Consider the following 21,538-nt stretch of genomic DNA (forward strand, 5'->3'; position numbering starts at 1 on the left):
CACAACCTAACTTATTTCCAAGAGTCTAACTGTTTTTTTCTTATTTTTTAAATTATTTATAAAAAGGAAACACTGACAAAACCATAGGATAAGAGGGGTACAACTCCACACAATTCCCACCACCAGAAGTCCATATCCCATCCCCTCCCCTGATAGCTTTCCTGTTCTTTAATCCTCAGGGAGCATGGACCCAAGGTCATTGTGGGATGCAGATGGTGGGAGGCCCAGTTTCTGTAATTGCTTCCCCGCTGAACATGGACATTGACAGGTCAATCCATACTCCCAGCCTACCTCTCTCTTTCCCTAGTGGGGCGGGGTTCTGGGGAATCACAGCTCCAGGACACATTGGTGGGGGTCGTCTGTCCAGGGAAGTCTGGTTGGCATCATGCTAAGCATCTGAAACCTGGTGGCTGAAAAAATAGTTAACGTATAAAGCCAAACAAGTTGTTGACTAATCATGAACCTAAAGGCTGGAGTAGTGCAGACGAAGAGTTAGGGCAGGCATGTCTCCGTTCTATAGAATGCTAGCAGGCGTATTTTAGTTATATTCCAAAGGGCCTGTGGCTATACTAGGTTTTTTTTTCCCCCTGAGCCTGAAATCTTATATATTATTTATTTATTATTGGAGAGAGATACAGAGTAATTGAGAGTGGGAGAGAGAGAGATAGCTCCAGCCCTCTTTCACCACTCTGAGACCAGGGGATTGAACTCAGGTCCCTGTACACTGTAATGTGAGCACTTAACCAAGTGCACCACTGCCTGGCCCTCGTCTTCCTGTCTATTTCTTCCTCTTTTTTAATAGTTTAAAGTTGTCTCATATTCCTATGACTTGTATTTCTGGGTCTGGTTTACTTTGTGTTACCTTGCTAAGAGTTAAATGTTCCTTGTTTCTTTCTCTCTGGCACTCCTTTCAGTACTTCTTGCAAGGAAGGTCTGGTAATGGCAGACACCTTTAGTTTTTTAAAAATGCCTGTTACTTCATAAAAGGTGGAAGGGAGTATTCCTGTTTCTTCAATCTTATGGAATAGCTTAAGAAGTATGGGTATTAACTGTTTCCTGAAAGTTTTGTAGAATTCATTTGTGAAGCCATCTGGTCCAGGACTTTTGTTGTTGGGGAGATTCTTAATAACGGTTTCAATTTCTTTGTCTGTGATTGGTGCATTTAGATTTTGTAGTTCTTCTTGGTTCAGTTTTGGAAGTGCATAGGTTTCTAGGAATTGTTCCATTTCTTCCAGATTCTCTAGCTTGGTGGCATATAGTTCTTTATAGAAGTTTCGCAGAATTCTCTGGATTTCTGTGGTGTCAGTTGTGATATCTCCTGCATCGTTTACAATTCTATTAATTTGAGTCTTCTCTCTTTTTTGTTTGGTGAGTCTGGCTAGGGGTTTGTCAATTTTGTTTAATCTTTCAAAGAACCAACATTTGGCTTCATTGATCTTTTGTATGGTTCTTTTATTTTCGATGTTGTTTATTTCTGCTCTAACTTTAGTGATTTCTGTCCTTCTGGTTGCTTTAGGGTTCCTTTGTTCCTCTTCCTCTAAGTCCTTGAGGTGTCTAGTAAGGTCGTTCATTTGGGCTTCTTCTTGGTGTTTAATATGTGATTGTATGGCTATAAGTTTCCCTCTCAGTACTGCTTTCGCTGTGTCCCAAATATTTTGATAGGTTGTGTCTTCATTTTCATTAGTTTCCAGGAACATTTGAATTTCCTGTTTGAGTGAGTCTCTGACCCAGTGGTTCTTAAGGAGCATGTTGTTTAGTTTCCAAATTCTATGTCTTTTAATAATTTTCCGTTTGTTGTTAAAAGTTAGTTTTACTCCACTGTGGTCTGAGAAGATACTTGGGATGATTTCAATGCTCTTGAATTTATTGATGCTGTCTTTGTGGCCTAACATGTGGTCTATCCTTGAGTATGTGTTATGTGGATTTGAAAAGAAGGTGTATTCCAGTTTTTTGGGGTGGAGGAGTCTGAAAATGTCCAAGAGGTCTAGTCTGTCAATCTCTTCATTCAATTCTCTTGTATCTTTATTGGTTCTCTGCTTTGTTGATCTGTCTAAGCCAAATAACATTGCATCTGCCGATCACAACCTAACCAAAGCAACGATTGCTACCTCAACATGCTTCACCTCAGAATGTATCCAGAGACTTCACGTGTGGAATGACAACCCTTCAGCTTCATTACTCGGGTGAGACCTTTCCTTTAATAGTGCACTCTAATTTCATCTCAGGTAGTTCACTTTCTAACAAAGTCCCATAACCTAGATATACACCAGTTTCTGTGAGAGAGAGCTTATGTGCACACGTATCCATAAACTACTGCAAAATATATACCTGAAAGCAGGACTACACTAGAGTTTGCAGTTCCAGATGCCACCAGGATGCTGGCTAGGCTTCCCTGGATTGAAGACCCCACCAATGTGTCCTGGAGCTCAGCTTCCCCAGAGTCACACCCTACTAGGGAAAGAGAGAGGCAGACTGGGGGTATGGACCGACCAGTCAACGCCCATGTTCAGCGGGGAAGCAATTACAGAAGCCAGACCTTCTACCTTCCGCATCCCTCAATGACCCTGGGTCCATGCTCCCAGAGGGATAGAGAATGGGAAAGCTATCAGGGGAGGGGGTGGGTTATGGGGATTGGGTGTTGGGAATTGTGTGGAGTTGTACCCCTCCTACCTTATGCTTTTGTTCACTAATCCTTTCTTAAATAAAAAATTAAAAAAAAAAATGCCTGTTACTGTTTTGATTGTTCCTTCATATTTGAATGATAGTCTTGCAAGGTAAAGTATATATGACTGGCAGTTAGTGCCTTTTAAAACCTTGAATATATCACTCCACTCTTTCTTGACCTATGTGGTTTCCACAGAAAAATCTGATGGAAATCTGACTATGCTGCCCTTATAAGTCTTTTAAGACTTTATTCTTTTTTCTAGCAGCTTGTCAATTTCTTCTTTGCGCTTGACTTTTGATAGTTTCATAGTGATGTGTGTTGGTTTTGGTCTATCAGGATTTAGGAACTGGAGAGTTTTCTTTGCTTCCTGAACATATATATCTTTACCACATCCTATACTGGAGAATTTTCCGCTATTATTTCTTTGAATATGCTTTCTATTTCCTTCTTTCTGGCCTCTCCTTCTGAGACCCCTATAATTCTGATATTTGCTTTTCTGTTAGAGTCTTCAGTCTCTCAAAGAGTTGCTTCATTTTTCCTGAGTCTTTTTTATCCTTCTCCTTTGGAGTCAAAGACTGTGGCCAGTTTGTCTTCTGGTTTTGATGTTTTGATGTTCTCTCTTCTACATGGGTAAGCCTACTTCCTTGACTTGCTATTTGACATTCCATAACTGGAATGATTTAAAGTGACCTTCATATCCTGTAATTGTTTTCAAGTTTTCTATTTTCCTATCAAGTGAATCTTTGAAGTGATGGATTTTCCTCTCTCTCCTCCTTTCTTCCATCCTTCCTTCCTTTCTCCCTCCCTCCCTCCCTCCCTCCCTCCCTTCCTTTCTTCCTTCCTCCCTCCCCTCTGTCCCTTCCTTCCTTTCACCTTCCTTCTTTCAGCTCTAGGGCTATCACTGGGGCTTGGTGCCTGCACCACGAATCCACTGCTCTTGGAGGCCATCCTTTCCCTTTTATTGCCCTTGTTTTTATTATTTTTGTTGTTACCACTGCTATTGTTATTGTTGGATAGGACAGAGAGAAATCGAGAGAGATGGGGAAGACAGAGGGGGAGAGAAAGACACCTGCAAACCTGCTTCACTGCCTGTGAAGCGACCCTCTGCATTTGGGGAGCCAGGGGCTCGAACCAGGATCCGTACGCCAGTCCTTGCACTTTGTGCCATGTGCACTCAACTCAACCTGCTGTGCTACTGCCCCCCCCCCCCCCCGGATTTCTTTCTTAGTTGACTTTTCCATGTTAAATTGAGAGCTCTGTATTTTCTTCAGTTTTCCTGACAATGCATTTCCTAATCTCTGGATTTACATCAGGTTTCTGTCCTTCATCTTGGTTTTGCAGAACTAGTGTTTTCCCATCTGTTTTGGTTTCTCTTATTTGTTGTCTACAGGCAGTGTTAGGTTGTGTGTTGTGGTGGGAGAGGAGGAGCTTTGAAGTAACTTAGTAGTATGGTGCCTGATATTCCTTAAACAGAGACCTGCTCTGGTTAGGTGTGGGGGACTGGCAGGGATCTCAGACCTCCTTTCTCTTCTTTTCCCAGATTCCTAAAAGTGGGAACTCTGCTGCGAGGTTAAAGTCACTTTTCTTGCCTACAGGACAATCTGACCCTGTTCACTAGAGTCTCTGTGGCATAGGGTTCCCTGATACCACAAAGGAACCATTTTCCATTCCTGGGCTCCTTTGAATAATTCCTTGGAGTTTGCCTGGAGCCTATAACTTCGACAGCTCTAAATACATTTAAAAAATCATATGGGCTCTTTCAATCTGTTGTATGAGCTTGAAGCTATTGCAAATATTGTGACCACTGGCAGTATGGTGCAGTGTTACTGCTTGAGTTCTTTCCTACCTCCTCCCACAGTTCATGTGCAATCACCAACCTTCAGATAGTGATGATTTTCTTTTTCTTTTTAAATTTTATTTATTTATTATTGGATAGAGACAGAGAGAAATTGAGAGAGGGGAGGGGAAGATAGGGAGAGATAGAGAGACACCTACAGCCCTGCTTCACCATTTATGAAGCTTTCCCCCGAATGTGGGGATCAGGGGCTCAAACCCAGGTCCTTGGACATAGTAACATCTATGCTCAATCAGGTGCGCCATCACCTGGACCCGATAGTGATGCTTCTTTACCAGAAATCTCAGCTTTTCTCTAATGAATTTTTTTTGAGTTATTTTGTTGTAATATTCGTTTTCTTGACTAGGTCACTATAGTTTTTCCATGGAAGCCTGAAAAACATTTTTAATTCATTTGAATAGAGAGAGAGAGAAATCTAGAAGGAAGGGGAAGATATAGAGGGGAAAAGTGACACCTGCAACATTGCTTCACAACTTGTGATTTTTTTCTTTTGCAGGTGGGGACCAGGGCCTTGAACCTGGGTCCTTGCACACTGTAATGTTTTTGTTCAACCAGGTCAGGTGCATGATCACCCACCCCCCTAAAAAACATTTTTAAATGATTGGGGAGGGGTATAAAAAGTAGGCACTAGGATTCTAGTTAGTTTATCTGGATTTAAATGTTGCTTCCATCGCTTAATAGCTTGGCTTCCTTTTAAAACTTACTTTTCCAGCTTTAAAATGAGATGAAAGTAGTACATGCTTCATAGAATGGTTGGGAGGTAATTCATTAGGCTATCTCCCAGAAGAGAGCTCCAAAAGGTAACTCTGAATAGGATTATGTCTGGTAAACATACCACATGGTTTATATGAGGTGGTTCAGCAGATTCTTGCTTCTGATGTTCTTTGATGGCTTAAAATGAATTGGGATTGGTTTTGAAGATGCCTCAGATAAGGCCATCTCAGACTTTAGGATGTATTTATTAATTTTTGTTAAAGGTTTTAGTTATCCAAAGACCAGAAACAATTTAATGGAAGGGATAATGCTGGCATGTGGCATTAAACAATTTTATTATTATTGTTGTTGTTGCTTCCCTCTGATTTTCCTCCCTTTGTTTTGTTGCAGAGATCCGAGCTCAGCTCACAGAGCAGATGAAATGCCTGGACCAGCAGTGTGAGCTCCGGGTTCAGTTGTTGCAGGACCTCCAAGACTTTTTCCGAAAGAAGGCTGAAATTGAGATGGACTATTCACGTAACCTGGAAAAGTTGGCAGAGCGCTTCCTTGCCAAGACACGCAGCACCAAGGACCAGCAGTTCAAGTAGGAACTTTGTAGCCATTATTCTTAGAAACCTTGTCAACATAGTGTGTGAAATAGTGTCTGACATCATGTGCCACCTAGATCTAGTTGAATTCATGAAATAGTAATTTTTAAAAAAATATTTATTTATTCCCTTTTGTTGCCATTGTTGTTTTATTATTGTTGTTATTATTGCTATTGATGTCATTGTTGTTGGATAGGGCAGAGAGAAATGGAGAGAGGAGGGGAAGACAGGTGGAGAGAAAGATAGACATCTGTAGACCTACTTCACCGCTTGTGAAGCAACTTCCCTGCAGGTGGGGAGCCGGGGACTCGAACCAGGATCCTTATGCTGGTCCTTGTGCTTTGCTTAACCCAGTGCGTAACTGCCCAACTCCCAGTAATAGTGATTTTTGTCTAAAGGTTGAAGTCCTTGATGATGTTATCTTTCTTGAGATCAGTCTTACATAAGTCTTACATAAGTTCAACATCCTGATGAACCAATGACAGCAAAGACTTTGATAGCTCTTCCATGTTGCACACATGCTTCTAAGAGCTTTAAGTATATATAGTAACTCACTTAATCCCTATAACTGTATATGTTGGTCACTGTTTCATCTCTTATTTGCAGACAAGGAAACTGAGTTATATGCAGTCAGAAACTTGACCAAAGTATTCCCACCCTATCTCCCTATATCTCCCTGTTCTAGTAAAGAGACCAGAATTGGAATTCAAACCCAGACAGATAAGCTTCTGAATGCTTGTTCTCATCTATTTCACCAAATTATCTTTAGCCAGAAAAAAAAAATGATGCTATATTGAAATCACTTTCCAGATAGTTTTAAAGGGCTATTTCTTCTATATTTATAGTACTTTATATAACCTTTTTTTTGGTTCTGTGTTCACTGTTTTTCTTCTATTTTAAGTTTAAATCATCAGCATTGCTTGAATGAATGACTGTTTTCACCTATACAGACATCTCAACACTGGTTGCACATTAGAATTCCCTAGAGAGGTGTGTGTGTATGTGTGTTGCCACTGGCATTCTGACTCCATCACTCCCAGAAATGTATTTATTTATTTATTCATTTATTTACTTATACATACAGAGGGTTAGAGACAGAAAAGGAGAGAGGAGAGATGCTGCAACACTGTGTCCACCATTTGTGGAGCTTCCTCTCTACAGGTAGCTCCTGTGTGATATACTGCAGCTCTAACCAGGTCCTTGCACATGGTAATGTCTACTCTCTACCAATTGAGTCATCTCTTGGTCCCTAAAATTAGTTTTTAAGATTCATTTATTTATTTATTTTTATCTGAGAGAGATCAGTGTACTGGTGAACTTTTCATATGGTGGTAATGGGCACTGAACCTGGGATCTCTGGGGCCACAAGACAATCTCCCTATCTCTCCTGAATAACTTGTTTTAAGTGCTGAAATCTGGGCCCTATTCCAAACCAATTATACCATATTGTTACGTAGGCCCTGAGAGTAGAGCCTAGGTAACACTATGATATAAACTTTCCTTTGGAGTTTAGTGAACAATTAGTGCTAAATATCTAGTCTACAGCTTCTTGCCATTCCAATCTGCCAGATCCACTATAATGAGGTGTAGTGTTCCTGTAATACATTGCAGATCAGACCTGTCTCTGCATAGTGGCTTCCCGCTGTCTAGACTATTGATAATCAAGATGTGTTCTCCTAATATCAACAACATTTAGGATATGGGAAATGTAGAATTTCAGGTCCTACTCCCAGATCTACTGAAACAAGTTCTTCATGTGATTTGTGTGCACATTAAAATCTGAGACCTGCTCTATTCACAAGGTGTACACTCCGTGGCTTGGTCTTTTAAGTTCCTCTACATCTGGTTTTGGACTAGCTTTTCAATCCTGTTTCGTGTTTCGTTTTTTTTTTTCTTTCTTTCTTTCTTTTTTTAGATTTTTTAATTTAATTTTTTATTTATAAAAAGGAAACATTGACTAAACCATAGGATAAGAGGGGTACAAATTCACACAATTCCCACCACCAGAACTCTGTATCCCATCCCCTTCTCTGATAGCTTTCCTATTCTTTAACCCTCTGGGACTATGGACCCAAGGTTATTCTGGGATGTAGACGGTTGAAGGTTTGGCTAAAGTTGGTCCCTGATTTAACCCCTGGCTCCCAGAAACTGTTAATTTAAGTCAGCTGTGGAGTCAGTATTATACAGGTATTAGAAAGATATATGAGAAGTTTACTGTTTCTGTTCTTAGGTGGTTATAGCTGGTTGGAAAGAAAAGATTTTTAATACACCAGCTAATTCAGTACAAAGCAATTAATGTTAGCCAGAGATCATTGCTTATTTGTAGAAATAAATGTGATAAGAGGTCAAAGATTAAATACAGATAGATGAATGATTTCTAATAAGATGGAGAGTTTTTATGAAGCAAGTAGGACTAGGCTAGATTATGTAGGAAAGAGTAGTAGGTATAGGTGAGAAGAAGCAGGACTATTTGGTTTGGGGCCTAGTGATAAATCCAGCTTCATTAAAAAGATTCTCATACATTCCTTCAGTAAATGCCTATTTTGATTCCTTGTGCTCCTTCAGGGAGGCCATTTTGCCTTGGGATATATCAATCAACAAGCTCCTGCCTTTCCACATGATATTCACAGTATAATAATGGGTCAGGCATTAAACAAATCACACAACTATATGAATTAAGGTAAATATTGTGAAAGGAAATTTCAAGGTGCTACTAGAAATTTTAAGAAGAGGACTTCTTTAGCTCTTTTGCCCACACTTTGGCTGTTTTAGTTTAATATCTTCCTGTCTGATCCTATGCTAGACAACAATCTGCTTAGTCAACAACTTTTAAATTGCCTTTTAAATTCTTAGTGGGTAATGACTCTGTGATAACTCATATGAAGATGAAGATAGGCTCTTGAAGTCCTGGCTAACTAGGAAGAGAAACATGGAAATAATACAATGTGAAAAGAAGAGTAGAGGTATGAGCAAGATATGAGAACACACATATTTTAAAATCAGAGTAAAGTAAGATTAGGCAGTAAACACTAAATTATGATTCTGGCAGACAAGCAGGAGTTGATATTTAATGCAGTAGAGACACGAAGAAAACTGTGACTGAATTTTTATGTCAGAGAAAGGCAATGTTTATATGTTTTTGGTGGGGCAGTCCTTATGCACTATATTAGCAGAAAGTCATGGAGGCAAAGGATTGTATTCAAGGAGACTAGATAATTGCGTATACAACTCTCATGGTCAAAGATGACCCAGTGTCGCTAGCCTTCAACTGGAAGGATTGTGGCCTCTTTGATAGCAGTGGGATGTTGAAGGAAGACCTGTTTTGTGTGGTGAGCCTGTTTGGACATGTTTGGAACAGTGGTAGATTAGACATCTGGGAGGAGATGCTGTACTACCAATTAAGAGTTTTTAAGTGGGAACAAATAGTAGAATCTGAAGTATAAAAGTGATTGTGGAAAATATGAAAGTATACAACTTCATATAAAAGGAGAAAAACAAAGAATATTATTCAGTTTGGACATACCAATGTAGGGAGTAGTAAAAGTCACTACTAGAAATAAAAGTTGCCATAGAGAGAGGCAGTGAAGGAAAGGAAGGATAATGGGAAAATATTTTAAGCACTTAAAAGGATAGTACTGTCTGATGTCTTGATGCTTTCACTCAGAATTTACTCCTGAAAATGGAAAGGAAAGTCACATGGTTGAACAGAAAACTGTTGGATAGTATGCCAGCTCCCCCTGGCTTCTGCTTAACCATATGCCTATATAGGGATAGATATAATCCCATTCAAAGCTTTGGTCTATTTACATAAATCACTTTTACATTTACGTAAAGCACCACACTCCCTCCAGGGCATTGGTGGTTTAGTGGTAGAATTCTTACCTGCTCCACCCCCTCTCCTTGTCACACCCTGATCCTCTCCTTGTCACACTCTGATTTTCACCAGTCACTTTTCGCTCCACCCTCTCTATATCACATCCTGTTTCCACCCTACTTGGAGAGTATAAAAACAGCTGCTCTTCTGATTAAAGACACTTGGAATTGCTTTCCGGCTCCAAGAGTTCCAGAGTGTATCTCCTGTGAAGTTAGTGCGGCACGAGTTCCTTATCCCTCTCCCATGCAGCAGCCTAGATTGGCTCCAGTTGAGTTCTCTCCAACCCAGAGAGCACTACCTCGGGAATAAGTACCCTCAGGCTATCCCGGCAGAAAACTATAGTTTTACATGAAGTAGGCTCTACTCATCTTAAGTATATATGTGAAAATGTGGATTATACCTCATCTGATGTGCTTTCAGCATTTTGATCCTTGTCTGTAATTTTCTTCTTTCACCACAAACCAAGGGGTGACCTGCTAAATCCCAGTGATCATTTAAATAGCCTACATAACTGATGATTTCTACCATGTCTTGCAAATACAGTGGGGGAGACCTGCTTCTCAGTGCAATGCTTTGATCTTGCTACTCATCTGTATTGTAAAAGGGAACATAGTGTTTATATATTTGCATTTACAAGCATTATTGCACAGAGACAGCAGAGTTGATGAAGCTGAACTTAACCATGTTAGGCTAAGCTTGAAGCATTTACTAGCAACTGAAAAGTATTTTTGATTCTGGAAAGGCATTTTGTGCATATCTGTATTGGTAAGGATATCAGTTTGGTTGCTGTAACTGAGCTCAAGTCATGGTTGCTTATGCTAAATAGAGGTTGAGTTCTGTCTCATGCCATCGTATGAATATTAACTATTCAGGGCCGTCTTGGAGTCTTTATTCTGCTCATAGGTGTTGTCCTTATCTATATGACCCTAAATGACTTACTGTTACCATGTTCCCATTCCAACCAGTGGGAAAGGCAAAATGCCAAAGGATAGGTATATTCTTACTCTTTAAATATAATGTCCAGGGTAGATGTGGCATAGAACAGCTCTTAAATTCATATCTGATTAATTAGAGCCTAGTTATGTGATTCTTTTGAGCTACAAGGGAGACTGTCATTATTCTGGGTTTCAGAAAATAGAATTTCTATTAATATAGAAGGAAAAACACAAATCTCTGTACATTGTAATGTATAGCAGGACAGGTGTATAAAGACCATGGCAATCCCAAGAACTACAAGTGCATAAAAAAAGATATTTTTCACAGTGTAGGGACTAGAAGGTAGTGGTGATTGTAGGTGAAATTTAAAGAATGGGAAATGTAAGAATGCAAATATCAGTGACACTGGTTCTGTAAGCTTCATTCAGTTGAGGCAATGCAAAGTAATTAAAAGAGTGAAAAAGATGGGGAAGGGGCTGAAAAGACAGCTCACCTTTCTGAAAGGGTGCCTGCTTTGCCATGTGCATGACCCAGGTTCAAATCCTTGGTGTACCACATGTAGTACTATGGCACTGGGGGCGGCTTTGGTTCTATGATGTTTCTGTCTCTCTTGAAATAGTTAGCCCAGAGTAGTGAAACCCAAGCAGCAATAACAACAACAACAAAAAGGAAGGGGAAACATTTAAAAAAAAAAAGGAGGGGGGATGCAATGTGAAAAAAGACACAAAGATAAGAAAAACAGTGTTGGTGTATAACTCATTTGTTTTGCTGAAGAAAGAAAGGAAAGAAGGAAGAAGGGGCACCAAAATGATAAATATGATTTGGAAATAAGCTTAGAAAGTTGATAAAGGCCATAGATTATAGTAGTCTATGAATATTGTAGCCACAAGTAGCATGATTATGACTGTATTCTGGAAAAGCAACAATTTAAGATAAAGTTGAGAGATTAGAGGGAGGAGGCCTGTTAAAAAGATACGGGTGGTAGTGGGTCTCAGGTTAATCTGGGCCTAAATTGAAGTCACACTTTGGAAATAAAAAAGGTGCAAAGGTTTGAGAACAAGGAACAACTGAACTTGAAGAATTTGGAACAGAGGAAAGACTACATATTTCCTGAATCTCCAGAGTGACAGTTGTACTGTATTTGCATTTACACAGTTAACGTAGCTTCATGTGTGCAAATTTTAGAATTGGTCCCTAGAAATAGTTCATTCTCTGCCCAGAGCATCTCAGCAGGCACTCATCACCTCCCTCAGAGCTGTAGCAGCTGTTGACCCAGCAATGCCATGAATTTGTCTCCCTGTGCTGCCAGGAGAGCAGCTGCCAGCAGCAACTCTGGACAGACGTGTCTCAGGGAAACTATTCAACTTGGGATAGAGCATGTTAGCCAGAACTGAAGTCTATCTACATGGATTTATCCCACTCCTTTTCCAGACCAGTTTCTCACCCTGGCTAGATTTTAGCCTCTTATACTGCGTTAGCTTGGACATTTTGTTACAGTTTTCAGTGACTAGATTTAAGCACAAATACTGCTGAACTGCATTTTTTCATCTTAAGAAGTCTTGGATGACTTCTTAACATGGTAGTCACTAATTACCCTGTCACTCCTTGACTTTGCTTCCTGTCTGCTTTGTTCCTGCTTACCTTTTGTTATCTTCCACTGTGCTCAGTGCAGATATCCTCATTAAAGCCACACAGCTCTGACTACCTTGAAGTCTGACCCTGTGTCCTGCCCCTACTACTCCTTCCCATAGAGTGAAAGATGCTGTAGCCAGAACAACAGCAATTACTTGCCGTTACCTGATTCTGCTGCAAGATGGCTAATATGCTTCTCTTCATCCCTTTGAATTATGGAAAGACCCTGTTAATGTCTGAAATTCTAGCTGTCTGGTTTGATTAAGAGCCAAGATACAATATTATGTGTGAATAAGAAGTCTTCCTAGGGAAGATGTTCCTGCATTTCCTTTGGCTCCTTGAAGAGGATAAGTGTACTCTTATTTGTTGCAGAGCCTTTGACTGTCTCTTTTAAGTGGAATCTGTGTTAATATTTCTCAGCAGGACTCTAATTGATAATGCATTGGCTGATTTTTTTTTTTTTGGCATGAACTTGCTGTAAATTACTTTTCAGTTATAGCTCACTGGGTTTTGATCTCCTACTTTTAATAGCTCATTTTTTTCCTTTCATTTTTGGCATTTCTGTTTTCTGTTGAGATTTGCGGTGTATACTACATTGCTATCCTGCTGTGTTTAATACAGAGAACTTATGCTACTGCCAACATCCTTTGTCTTTCTTCTAGCTTTTCTGTCTCCTCAACAAATATTTGTTGAACATTTTTAAGGTAGTGGTTTAGATTCTCAGGAGAGATTCAAAGATGTAGAAGGAGTGGTTCTTTCTCACATATATTTTCTAGTTAAGGGATAAATTACACCTATATACAGGAATATACATCTTCAATATAAGACAATATGTGGTAAGTATCTAATGTGTTACTGAAGGGGAGATATGCAGTTGTTGTGGTCAGGAAACTTAAAAGAACATAGGATTTGATGGGAAGCACTTGGATCGAGTTGTGAGTTGACTAGACTGGATTAACAAGTATATATGGAAGAATTAGACAAAGGAAGGTAGGAACATATCATGGGGAAATTTGACTGTATGTAATATGCACTGAAAACTACTGAACAGCTCTGTCAGTGTCCAAGCTGAGGGCTTAACTCTTTTTCAGGTTGATTGGCCTAGATGTGGTTTTGCTAAATGATAATCTCAAGACAGTGGCAACCAGTTGTCACAGTAGATAGTAAGGATCTAAATGTGGGTGAGATGGCAGTCATGAAAGGACATTTATTCTTTAGGCTGTCTAGCATTTGCATTGTGCTATTACCATGTGTTAGACACATGCCAGGCAAGACGGATACCGCCTCCTATACTCCTAGAGCTTACAGTCTAGAAACAGATGGAAAACACCTGGTGCAGGAAAAATCTACAGGAATTGCTGACTGATGGGAATCAGGTTTCAGTGAGTTTGAAACACAAAATGACGGCTGTGAAGTTTCTTTTGGAGTTGAATGACTGACTAGACTGAAGACACTTTTAATAGAAATGTGGAATGTAAGAGGAGTTTTTTGAAGGACTAGGATATGAACACGTTTGCTTTTGGATGTTAAGTTTAAGATTTGAAAAGTTACTAAAGCTAAGTTTTCTAAAAATTGGCAGAAAATGAAATGACTGTATTCAGAGATATTAGAGATTTGGGTATATTCCTAGAGAAGTGATGACTAAGCCTATAGAGATGTTTTCAGCTCTCAATGTAAGAATTTAGGGGAAAATATCAATGTACTATCTGTGATAGACTGAAGAGTAAAAGGGGATTTAAATGCTACATTTATTTGTGCATTCATTCACTGTATATTTCAGTATATTTTATGTACCTAACATTGAACTAGTTACTGGGGTAGAGTAACAGGCAATGTCTTATTTATTTATACTAACCTTAAGTTACTAATATATTAAAGAAATAAACATGGCTAGTAAGCCTGTTTACTTGACTGCTGTGAGTTGCTATTAGCAGAGATATGAGGAAGGGAGTACAGGGACCAAGTAGCTCAAGAATTTGATAGATGTTCATCCTCCAATACTCTTGTGGGAGATAAATTCTTACAGAATCTATATTCTTAGTCACAAGTTCACTATTTGAGTATATAGTGTCTATAATTACATTGCCTACTGCTGATGGATTTTTCCATTGGTGTTGAGTTCAGTATTGCTCATTAGTCTCATAGGGCAGTGCTGGAATGAAAAGTAGAGTTCTTTGGCCATGGAGAATGTCTAAGCCATGACTGCACATCAGAAAAGGGTAGAGAACCAGAAAGTCCCTCTTTTGAGTGTGGTATGACTTTGAGAAGGGAAGTAGGAGGAATCATGAAGCTGACACAAGGAAAAACACCTTCCTTCTTGGGACCAGTGTGTCACTCATTTATTTTGGACATATTTGGGAGCCATTTGTTCCCTCATTGAAGGTTTTGCCCAGATGTAGCATGTGGTGTTGAGCGAAATTTGACTTCCCCATGGCTCAAGCTGCCTTTGGTTAGAAACTAGCAAAATATACCCTGATGAGTTTTCATTGTCCTGGTCTATATAGAGCCTTAGGTGGTAGTTGGATCTTCTCTGGAGAGGAATTTACTGCAGTAAACCAGTGCAGAAGGAGGCAGTATTAGGGATATCAGCAGGACAGAGTGGTAACCAGTCTTTGGATTAGAGAAATAATTGGTTGGAAAGCTCATGGGAGATTTTATGACTTAGCAGAAGAGGCTTAGGGCTTTATCCATACAAATTTGTGTCTAAAACCTGTCTTCTACTTATAGATATGTGACTTTGAACAAATCACTCAAACTCCTTTAACTTCAGTTTCCTCATTTATGAAATGTAGAAACAAATGCCTTGCTGAGGAGTAGAAACCATATCTATAAAACACTGGCCTATCTTTCAAAATTTAATATATGCAAAAAAAGGTTTAGAATAGTTTCTTTATTACAAGAGATGCACAACATGATTATTAAGATTGCAAGTACTGGAGGCATATTCCTTGAATTTGTAGGCCTAGACTTTCTGCTTACTAGCTATGTGACCCTAGGCAGATGCGTCTTGGTTTCCTTGACTTCCTTATCAGTAAATTGTAGATAATAAAACACCTACCATATGCAGTTGTTAATGCTGATTAAATGAGTTAATGTATGCAAATCTCAGAACAATTTTTGGTACACAGTAGAGATAAATAACAGCAACTATTGTTCTCTTTCTCAGGTGGAGGAACTAACCTCTATTTTAGGTAAAACTCTGAAAGACTAGATTTCACTCCCCTTAAGCATTCTTTTTTTTTTTTTTTTATGTGCTATACCTATAATCTTTTTTTTTTTTTTTAATTTTTTATTTAAGAAAGGATTAGTGAACAAAGGCATAAGGTAGGAGGGGTACAACTCAACACAATTCCCACCACCCAATCCCCATAACCCACCCTCTCCCATGATAGCCTTCCCATTCTCTAGCCCTCTGGGAGCATGGACCCAGGGTCGTTGAGGGTTGCAGAAGGTAGAGGGTCTGGCTTCTGTAATTGCTTCCCCGCTGAACATGGGCGTTGACTGGTCGGTCCATACTCCCAGTCTGTCTCTCTCTTTCCCTAGTAAGGTGTGTCTCTGGGGAATCTGAGCTCCAGGACACATTGGTGGGGTCTTCAATCCAGGGAAGCCTAGCCAGCATCCTGGTGGCATCTGGAACCTGGTGATTGAAAAGAGAGTTAACATACAAAGCCAAACAATTTGTTGAGCAATCATGGATCCCCAGTCTGGAATAGTGGAGAGGAAGTGTTAGGGAGGTACTCACTGCAAACTCTAGTGTAATCCTGCTTTCAGGTATATATTTTGCAGTAGTTTATGGATACGTGTGCACATACGCTCTCTCTCACAGAAACTGTTGTATGTCTAGGTTATGGGACTTTGTTAGAAAGTGAACTACCTGAGATGAAATTAGAGTGTACTATAAAAGGAAAGGTCTCACCCAAGTAATGAAGCTGAAGGGTTGTCATTCCACACGTGAAGTCTCTGGATACACTCTGAGGTGAAGCATGTTGAGATGGCGATCGTTGCTTTGGTTAGGTTGTGATCAGCGGATGCAATATTATTTGGTATGGATTGGGAGATGCATACGGGAAAGTGAGCCCTATCCAAGGGTGCCAGGACTGGGGGAAGTAGGGGCTCTACAGTGAAGATGTGAGGTTCCTGCTGTCTTAGGGTTCAAAAAGACAATCAATAGTTAATATTATCATCACATTATTTGTTAATTGGGTTAACTTTGAAAAGTCCCTTTGTTATGGTTTGCTGTACAGTACCCAGTATCTTGTATATAGCTGTGCTATTGCCCTTAAGCATTCTTAAGTATCATGTAGGTAATATCATGTCATTTATTCTCTCAGCCCATGGGCCCTAACAAATAACATACTCAACTTCCCTGACTTTTATAATCTGGTGCACTGGGCAGGAAATATGCTATTATGTTACTCTATATAATTGTATGGCTAGTTCCTATAAAAACTCAATAATTGTAAATTTTGTAGTGCAACCTTGGTGTGTTAAATTTATTTAAAGATTTATTTGTTTATTTTGTGAAAGACAGCGATTAAGAGAGAGACCAGAGCACAGGTCAGTTTTGTCATATACTGGTGTTGGGAACTGAGGCCTTCTGGGCCTCAGGCATTTAAGTCTTCCTGAACTCCCTTGTGTGTTGCTTTTAGATTCAGGCTCATGCCCATAAGGAGTAGGAATACTGTCATATAGTCATCCTCTGATTTCCTTGTCCTCATGAAGACCCGAACTGCCCCTGCGGCTACAGACAGACTATGACCCACATAGTCAACGATTGCCACCTCTCCAGATTCAAAGGAGGTCTCGAAACTTTACATCAGGCTCAACCTGACGCTGTTGACTGGCTATGGAAGAAGGGCAAATGCTAGAAGAAGAAGATGAAGACCAAGTCACTGGTTCAATAAAGACATAGTATTGAGGGCCACAAGTCCCTCCTGGTTTTGATATAGGCATATTGTTGAAGACCAGCAGGTCAGTGCCATGCTTGCCTGATCTGAACATAACAGAATGTGATGTATGGGTCATTTGTCTTATGAGACCAAGTAGAAAATCATGAACTACATAGATGAGTATAGATAACTTCATAGCATCCTTTAAGGGTAGGGAATGATAGAGGGCAGATCAGAAACAAAATATGCTTTTTTATAATAATTTTTAAAATATTTTCCCTTTTGTTGCCCTTTTTATTGTTGTTGTAGTTATTGTTGTTATTGATGTCATTGTTGTTAGATAGGGCAGAGAGAAATGGAAAGAGGAGGGGAAGACAGAGAGGGGGAGAGAAAGATAGACACCTGCAGAACTGCTTCATTGTCCATGAAGCGACTCCCCTGCAGGTGGGGAGCCCAGGGCTTGAACCGAGATCCTTAACACTGGTCCTTGTGATTTGCGCCACATGCACTTAACTTGCTGTGCTACTGCCCGACTCCCTAACAAAATGTGCTTTTACATACAGTTAGGAACATTGGAGACTACCCAGGACTTGCCGTTGGAATGTCAGCAGGCCACACCTCAGCCTTTCAGCCTGCTGAGGCACACACAGACACTGGCCACTCAACAACAGTGCTGGGGAGCATGCAACTTTTAGCAGTCATTTTCTTACAAGAGTAAGATTCACAATAATTCCATAGTAGACACTGGAAACAATGTGTGGCACATTCACAGAATCTTTAATTTTTAAGAATTCACAGCCAATTAAATGAGTTGACTTTGATCCAGTTCTCTTTTAGAGGCAAAAGCCATGTCATCTTTATTGGAAGCTGTATGTGTTAAATAGGAGGGTTTACAAGATTAGAAGAAAAGACAGTCACTGCTGCAAGGACTTTTATAATTGAAATGGGGAAAATCAGACAGGCTGAGAGGATAGTAAGAGTACATGTGTGCATGAATCTAAAAATAGGACCCCATTTAGAGCAAGTTCCAGTATTCACCAGAAAGGGGAAGGGAAGGTAGAGGGCTCAGGAGGGATATGTACTCTATTCAACCAGGGAAAGGTACGAGATAACAGTTGTATTCTCAATTAGATTTGGCCTGAAGTTAATTGAAGTAAAGACTTTTAATACCTAATTCCTGTACTGCACTGAAGTATCACACTGTGAAGAGAAACATAGACATATGGGAAGAGCCCAATGTTAATAGAGGATTTAGGAAGAATGAGGTAGAGACAGGGTTTGGATTTTTCAGAATTGAAAAGATTATCTTTTCTGCCACGTCCTTTCCTTATATACCTCTACCAATCACTGAATCATTGCCCTTTGGGTTTTTAATTCAGGGAAGATCAATGAGGACAACTCTGCTTCTTAGCATATTTTGGGTACAGCTGGCTAAAGAACCAGGATTAGAAAATGAATTTAATGAGCTAGGATTACATTCAATGATAGGATGCTAAGCCGTTTTTGCCTTTTTCTGCTTAAGCAGTTAGGACAGGGCATCCTTGCATGAAATTCAGACATCCCTTCCTGGCAGCCTTTCCTGTCAAAATAGAGGTTGCAGAACAAGTCTGGCAGCTCTCAGCCTGAACCTTTGTAAACAACAGATGTTCATAACTAAGTTCTAGGGGTGGGGTGGGGGTTTCTATTGTTACTTGAAATTCTTTCAATTTACAGGCAGCATCTTGAGGTATAGCAAAAAATGGAAGTTGTGAAAAACTGATTCTGTAGCACACAGGTAGAAATGATGTCCCACATAGTTCCTTAGTAAGACAAAGCATTGGCTCATTGTGGAGACTCTTGAGTAGAGAGTCCAGAAAGGCAGATACAATTAAGGAATGTTCTGATTTGGGGGTCAGGCAGTAGTGCAGTGTTTTAAGCACACATGGCATGAAGCACAAGGACCAGCATAAGGATCCTGGTTCAAGCCCCCAGCTCCCCACTTGCAGGGGGTTTGCTTCACAAGCAGTGAAGCAGTTCTGCAGGCGTCTTTCTCTCCTCCTCTCTTTTCCCCCTCCTCTCTTGATTTCTCTCTGTCTTATCCAACAAAAACAACAGCAATGGCAACAATAACAACAACAAGGGCAACAAAATGGGGGAAAAAAGAGAAATGTTTTGTTTCTTAGTTATATTAATCTCCCCCTGCCTCCCTACCTCCTTCTGTTTTTTTTTTTTCCCTTTTTCTTTTTGTTCATGGTGGGGGGGAGACATGTTTGCCCTTCCTACTACAAAATTCTATATATACTTGTAGGCAAACACGTAGGCAAGTGGACCTTAGGGATTTTTTCATTTACACCTCCTGAAAGCCATGTTATATAGATTAATTGAATATTGTTAAGCTTGTATGCTGACCATATACTTGCATTTTCAGTACTGTTTTTGCTATGCCTTTGTTACATCATTCTTTATAAGTGTGTTAAGATTATCCTGAATTCAGTGATAGTTTGTTGTGCTTCTTTAGTGTCTCTCTCTCTCTTCTCTCCTCTCCTCTCCTCTCCCTCTCCCTCTCTCTTCTCTCTCTCTCTCTCTCTCTCTCTCTGTAGTAGTAGTAGTATGAGCAAGCTGGCCACAGTTCTACCCTTGTGATGTTTTATTCATTTTTTAATTTCTTGGTTTTTAAAAAAAAATTTTTATTTTCCCTTTTGTTGCTCTTGTTATTATTGTTGTTGTTATTGATGTTGTTAGATAGAACAGAGAGAAATGGAAAGAGGAGGGGAAGACAGAGAGGGGGAGAGAAAGATAGACACCTGCAGACCTGCTTCACCACCTGTGAGGCGACTCCCCTACAGGTGGGGAGCCAGGGGCTTGAGCCAGGATCCTTAGGCTGGTCCTTGCACTTTGTACCACGTGCACTTAATCTGCTGCACTACTGCCCTACTCCCCAATTTCTTGGTTTTTAGCAGTGCTACCCCTCCCCGCTTAACCTCCCTAGGCCCTCAACACACATATTAAGTTTCCAGCCAAATGGGGAATATTTAGGAAATCTATTTTATGATATACTTTAGAAAACTATATGGAAGAACTGTATGTGATGCATCTTTAGAAGACTTTCTTGATAGCAATTAGGGAAGACTTCAGAAGGGTTTTTAAATTTAATCAATGGTAAGCAATTTATCAGATTTAGGCCTCTTTCCAAGTCACTCTAGCCAGAAAGCATTGATCAAATATCTTGGATAAGAGCACTGAAAGTCTTGGTGAAAAAAAAAAAAGAAAAAGAAAAAAGTCTAGATATTTGTATGTGAAATTCACATTTTCTTTCAGCGAAGACTTTGCTTTATATCAAGGTCAGTGTTAATAATTAAATATGCACCAAGGAATAAGCCACTGTTCTGGGGCCCTGGAGGTGGCACAGTGGATAAAGCATTTGACTGTCAAGCTTGAGGTCCAGAGTTCAAAACCATGGAATCCCATGGGCCAGCGTGAAGCAATGATTATCTCCCACTCATTAACAAGTAAATACCCCTATGTTCGCTTATGGAGGCTACCATCGAATGTGAAGTATTTTGAAGTAGTCTATAAATGTGTGTGTGGTCAGAAAAGGAGTTAAATAAATGAGGAACCCAGGGAGACTTCTGGAGGCGGGGATAGAGACTAGCAGCAGAGGCATTTCTCTGTACTCCTCTTCTCCGTCAACTAGGAATTTCAAAGGAGATCACCTGGGACCACAACAAGACAGGACTAGAACCACTTTGTGAACACACCATCACCAGTGAGTGCAAACACATGTGGCTTATGGACAGAGTGGAGCCTAAAGGAAAGATTCATGAGGCTAAAGCCCGATGGGAGTTCAATGAAAATGAAGACACAAGCTATCAAAATATTTGGAATAGCTAAGGCAGTACTGAGAGGGAAATTCACAGCCATACAAGCACACATTTCAAAAACAAGAAAAAATTCAAATAAACAACATGATTACATGCCTTAGGGACCTAGAAGAAGAAGAACAAAGGAATCTTAAAGCAACCAGAAGGACTGAAATGAAGTTAGGGCACAAATAAATAATGGATGGGAATGTAAATTAGTCCAACCCTTGTGGGGAGCAGTCTGGAGAATTCTCAGAAAACTAGAAGCGGACCTACCCTACGACCCTGCAGTTCCTCTCCTGGGGATATAGCCTAAGGAACTCAACACACTCATTCAAAAAGATTTGTGTATACCTATATTCATAGCAGCACAATTTATAGTAGCCCAAACCTGGAAGCAACCCAGGTGCCCAACAACAGATGAGTGACTAAGCAAGTTGTAGTATATATACACAATGGAATACTAATCAATTCTTAAAAATGGTGATTTCACCATTTTCAGCCCATCTTGGATGGAACTTGAAGAAATCATGTAAAATGAACTAAG

At 39.9% G+C, this 21,538-nt stretch overlaps 1 protein-coding gene across 12 annotated transcripts in view; it reads left to right on the forward strand.

The window, feature by feature from the left end:
* Positions 1-21,538, forward strand: part of SRGAP2 (SLIT-ROBO Rho GTPase activating protein 2) — a 290,047-nt gene that overhangs the window by 113,022 nt on the left and 155,487 nt on the right. For all 12 annotated transcript variants that reach the window (XM_060178745.1, XM_007523113.3, XM_060178749.1 and 9 more), the window contains one exon: positions 5,625-5,817. In XM_060178745.1, the coding sequence (XP_060034728.1) occupies positions 5,625-5,817 (193 nt within the window). The remainder of the gene's footprint in view (positions 1-5,624; positions 5,818-21,538) is intronic.

The sequence above is a fragment of the Erinaceus europaeus genome, chromosome 19 (genome assembly GCF_950295315.1).
Source record: "Erinaceus europaeus chromosome 19, mEriEur2.1, whole genome shotgun sequence".
Classification (NCBI taxonomy): Eukaryota; Metazoa; Chordata; class Mammalia; order Eulipotyphla; family Erinaceidae; genus Erinaceus; species Erinaceus europaeus.